Source organism: Lycium ferocissimum, chromosome 8, assembly GCF_029784015.1.
Source record: "Lycium ferocissimum isolate CSIRO_LF1 chromosome 8, AGI_CSIRO_Lferr_CH_V1, whole genome shotgun sequence".
NCBI lineage: Eukaryota > Viridiplantae > Streptophyta > Magnoliopsida > Solanales > Solanaceae > Lycium > Lycium ferocissimum.
This window is the reverse complement of record NC_081349.1, coordinates 44099506-44102989: the sequence shown is the minus strand read 5'-3', so window position 1 is coordinate 44102989 and position 3484 is coordinate 44099506. Positions and strand designations below refer to the sequence as shown.

At 38.1% G+C, this 3484-nt stretch overlaps 1 protein-coding gene across 1 annotated transcript; it reads right to left on the bottom strand.

Moving 5' to 3' along the window:
- Positions 1-1413: 1413 nt before the first annotated feature.
- Positions 1414-3186, bottom strand: LOC132066402 (uncharacterized). The gene is made up of 4 exons (XM_059459720.1): positions 2987-3186; positions 2872-2938; positions 2501-2764; positions 1414-2331 (listed from the first exon to the last, which is right to left on the bottom strand). Exons 1-4 carry the CDS (start codon positions 3184-3186, stop codon positions 1414-1416), a joined length of 1449 nt encoding a protein of 482 aa, XP_059315703.1.
- Between the last annotated feature and the right edge of the window lie 298 nt (positions 3187-3484).

Genomic DNA, 3484 nt, shown 5'->3' with positions numbered 1-3484 from the left:
GATGATGTATTCCTTGTCCACAAGAAAGTCCTACAAATTTTTTCTACTGCCTTAAACACCTTCTTGGGAAGTATAAATATCTGAGCCCAAAAGGTTTGAACGGCAAAAAGCACAGTCTTGACAAGTTAAAGCCTACCAGCATATGATAAAGGTTTTGATGTCCATTGTGTAACCCTTCCCATCATCTTGTCAATTAATGGTACACATTGCATAGTAGTGAGTCTCTTAGTACTTAGTGGCACCCCAAGTTATCTAAAAGGTAGAGTCCCTTTGGTGAAATGTAACATGTCCAACACATTCTGTTGTGTCAGGTTGTCTACCCCCTAAAGTAAATAGAACTCTTACTAGTATTTGCTATAAGTCCAGAAGCTGCTGAGGACTTAAGAAAACAATCATACACTTTAAAGATAGATATTTCATCACCCTTACAGAACAGAACCAGATCATCTGCAAATCCCAGTCGAAGAATGTTCAATTTAGCACACTTTGGAAGATGATTGAAGTCTGGATCAGTGCCCGAAGGTTTCAACACTCTATTCAAATACTCCATACAAATCACAAATAGAAATGAGGATAATAGGTCCCCTTGTTTGAGTCCCTTCTTAGCTGAAAATGCCTTTGACAGTTTCCCATTTACCACAATGGCATAGTTAACAGTAGACACACACACCATGATCCACCTCACAAACTGATCAAGAAAATTCAAACTGATGAGAACTTGCTCTTGGAAGGCCCATTCTACTGAATCATATGCTTTTGCATATCTATCTAAAGCATACATCTAGGAGAGATGTTTTTCCTGCTATAACCTTAAACTAGTTCATGAATCAATATAATATTATCACTAATTAATCTTTCAGGAACGAAAGTAGTTTGATTGTTCTCAACTATTTTCTCCATTACACACTGCAGTCTTTTAGTGATAATCTTTAAAATGATTTTATACAGGACAATACAACAAGAGATGGGCCTGTACTCCTTCACTGATACTAGATTCTTCACTTTGGGAATTAAAGTGACACTAGAACAATTAACTTCAGAAGGCGGTACATTATCACTAAAATATAGTATAATAGCATCTGTAATATCCTTGCCAATGATCCCCCAAACCTTCTTGAAAAAATAAGCATTAAACCCATCATGACCTGCTGCTTTGCCATCGTTAATGTCCTGGAGTGCTTGAGTTACTTCTGCTGCAGTTATAGGTCTAATCATATTCAATTGGTCTACTTTATCAAGGATATGACCCAACTTCATAATCCCAGGGTTAATTCTTTGGTATTGAAACAGCTCTAGATCCTATTAGCTTGCCATCGAAATCACACACTTCTTTTTTAATCTACTGATCAGTGTATACTAATTGGCCAGAGTTAGTTTTTAAGCAGCTAATCTTGTTTAGTGCCACCCTACTCTTCATACTTGCAAAGAAGAACCTTGAGTTTGAGTCACCAGTTTTAACCAATGAACTCTTGACTTTTGCCTCCAAATACTCTCTTCAATAGTTGTCCATTTCTCAAATTCACTTCTTAACAACTTTTCTTCTGGTACCGGCTCTTGATGGTGCCCATATGCTATAAGATTTTGTATAATAGTCAGCTTCTGTCTTGTTATATCTATTTTCTCCACTATCCCTTGGAATTCTGTCTTTCTCAGCTTCTTCATCCCATACTTGACATGCATAAGTTTCAGCCATACTTGTTTAAGGGAGGGGTAATGGATATGTCTGGACCAGCACTTACTTACAGCCTGTTTAAAACCCTGATGCTCAACCATATAATTATAGAATTTAAAGGGTCTATGAGGATCCCTTCTTTGTTCTACAATGGATAGACAGAGTGGGGAATGATGAGAAAACAAAGGTTCCAGTGCAGTCACACTAGTTGTAGACATGTTCAGCATCCAAGTTGAGTTGACTAGGGCTCTGTTAATTCTACTATAAACAGTACCATTGGACCATGTAAATTCTCTCCCAGCTGTGTTTAACTGATGGAGGCTAGTGTCTTGAATAAACTGTCTAAAATTTCTAACTTCACAGTCCTGAACCTCTGCACCATTTAACATATTATCAATCTCTGTAATAGCATTATAATTACCCATCAGTATCCCGGAGTCTTGAACCCCGGTATGGATCCTTTCTAGTGCAGCCCATAGTGTTCTCCTAGTAATGATAGTATGCAACCCATGAATAGCAGTTAATAGGAACTGAGTGTTCCCAATAACCACCAAGCTGTGAATAAACTGTTCATGACTTTGAATCACCCTTACTGATACTCTGGTAGGATTCCACAACAGCCAAATTCTACCTTGCTCATTGGAATTATAATTATCAGCCTAGTTCCATCCAGGGAAAACCTTCTTAACTATTTTTATGCAAATTTTTTTTTTTGCTCTATGCTAGATTATTGCTATAAGAGTTCTCTCACAAACTTTACCATCTCCCTTTGCTTATAAATCTTATTTAAACCCCACACTTTCTATGTTATCAACATCATTGAACAACATTGGGGGGTTTAGGCTCCAGTTCAATCACTGCACTACTCAGTTGTGTCATTTCACTCTGAGAGGTGGAAGCTACATTATTCATATTGCTCTTTTCTATTGTATCACTCACTGAACCATAAGCAGTATCAGTAGAGGGAAACATATTACCTCTAGCAGTTGTCTTTTGTGTCATTGATTGCCAGTCCACCCCAGATGGTGGGGGTGTGACATTAACGACCACTTTGTGAGGGCCAGTCTGGTGAGCTTGCACATTTCTAGACCTCTATTCCAGTTTTTGCTTCTGACTCTGAGCTTTAGATACATCCTCTTTCTATTTCAAAACAGGTTCAACTTCTTGAGGTTTAGTTGCAGCCCCCTTCAATTCTCTACAGCTCCTTGATCAGTCTCCTTTGTTGCCTTTGGCTCATTAGGAACAGGCTTTGCAGGTGGTTTTGGTCTGTCTTTGGAACAGTCATGACCAAGTTAGCAACAAACACCACAATACATTGGCTTCCAGTCATACAGCACAGCTTGGTCGAAAATTTTCCCATTGGGATCCTGGACTTGTACAGTGTTTGGTAATGGCCTTGTGATGTCCATTTCCACTAACACCCTTGCATAGGATATCCTTTCAATAGCAGTTGTGCACTCATCAGCATATAAATGATTCCCTATCCCACTACTAATTCTACTTAATGTTTCCATTTCCCGAGTTCAAGGATATTTATGTATTGTCCCAAGAATATATGGTTGATTTTACTAATTTGGACCCTTGAATTTCTTATTTATTTAAGGAAAAAGCTTAAATATGCCTATGCCATCGAATTATTAGAAATGGTCTATTCATGTCACCCGTTAATAGTCAGGCATAAAAATTCCACTACCGTAACACATTTGGTTCATTCGTTCCACTAACTACTAGCAGAGCCCACTACTATCAGATTTTGCCATATGACATTATGTAAACCCTTCATTACTTACTAGTTTATGTGAGCCACTTTGT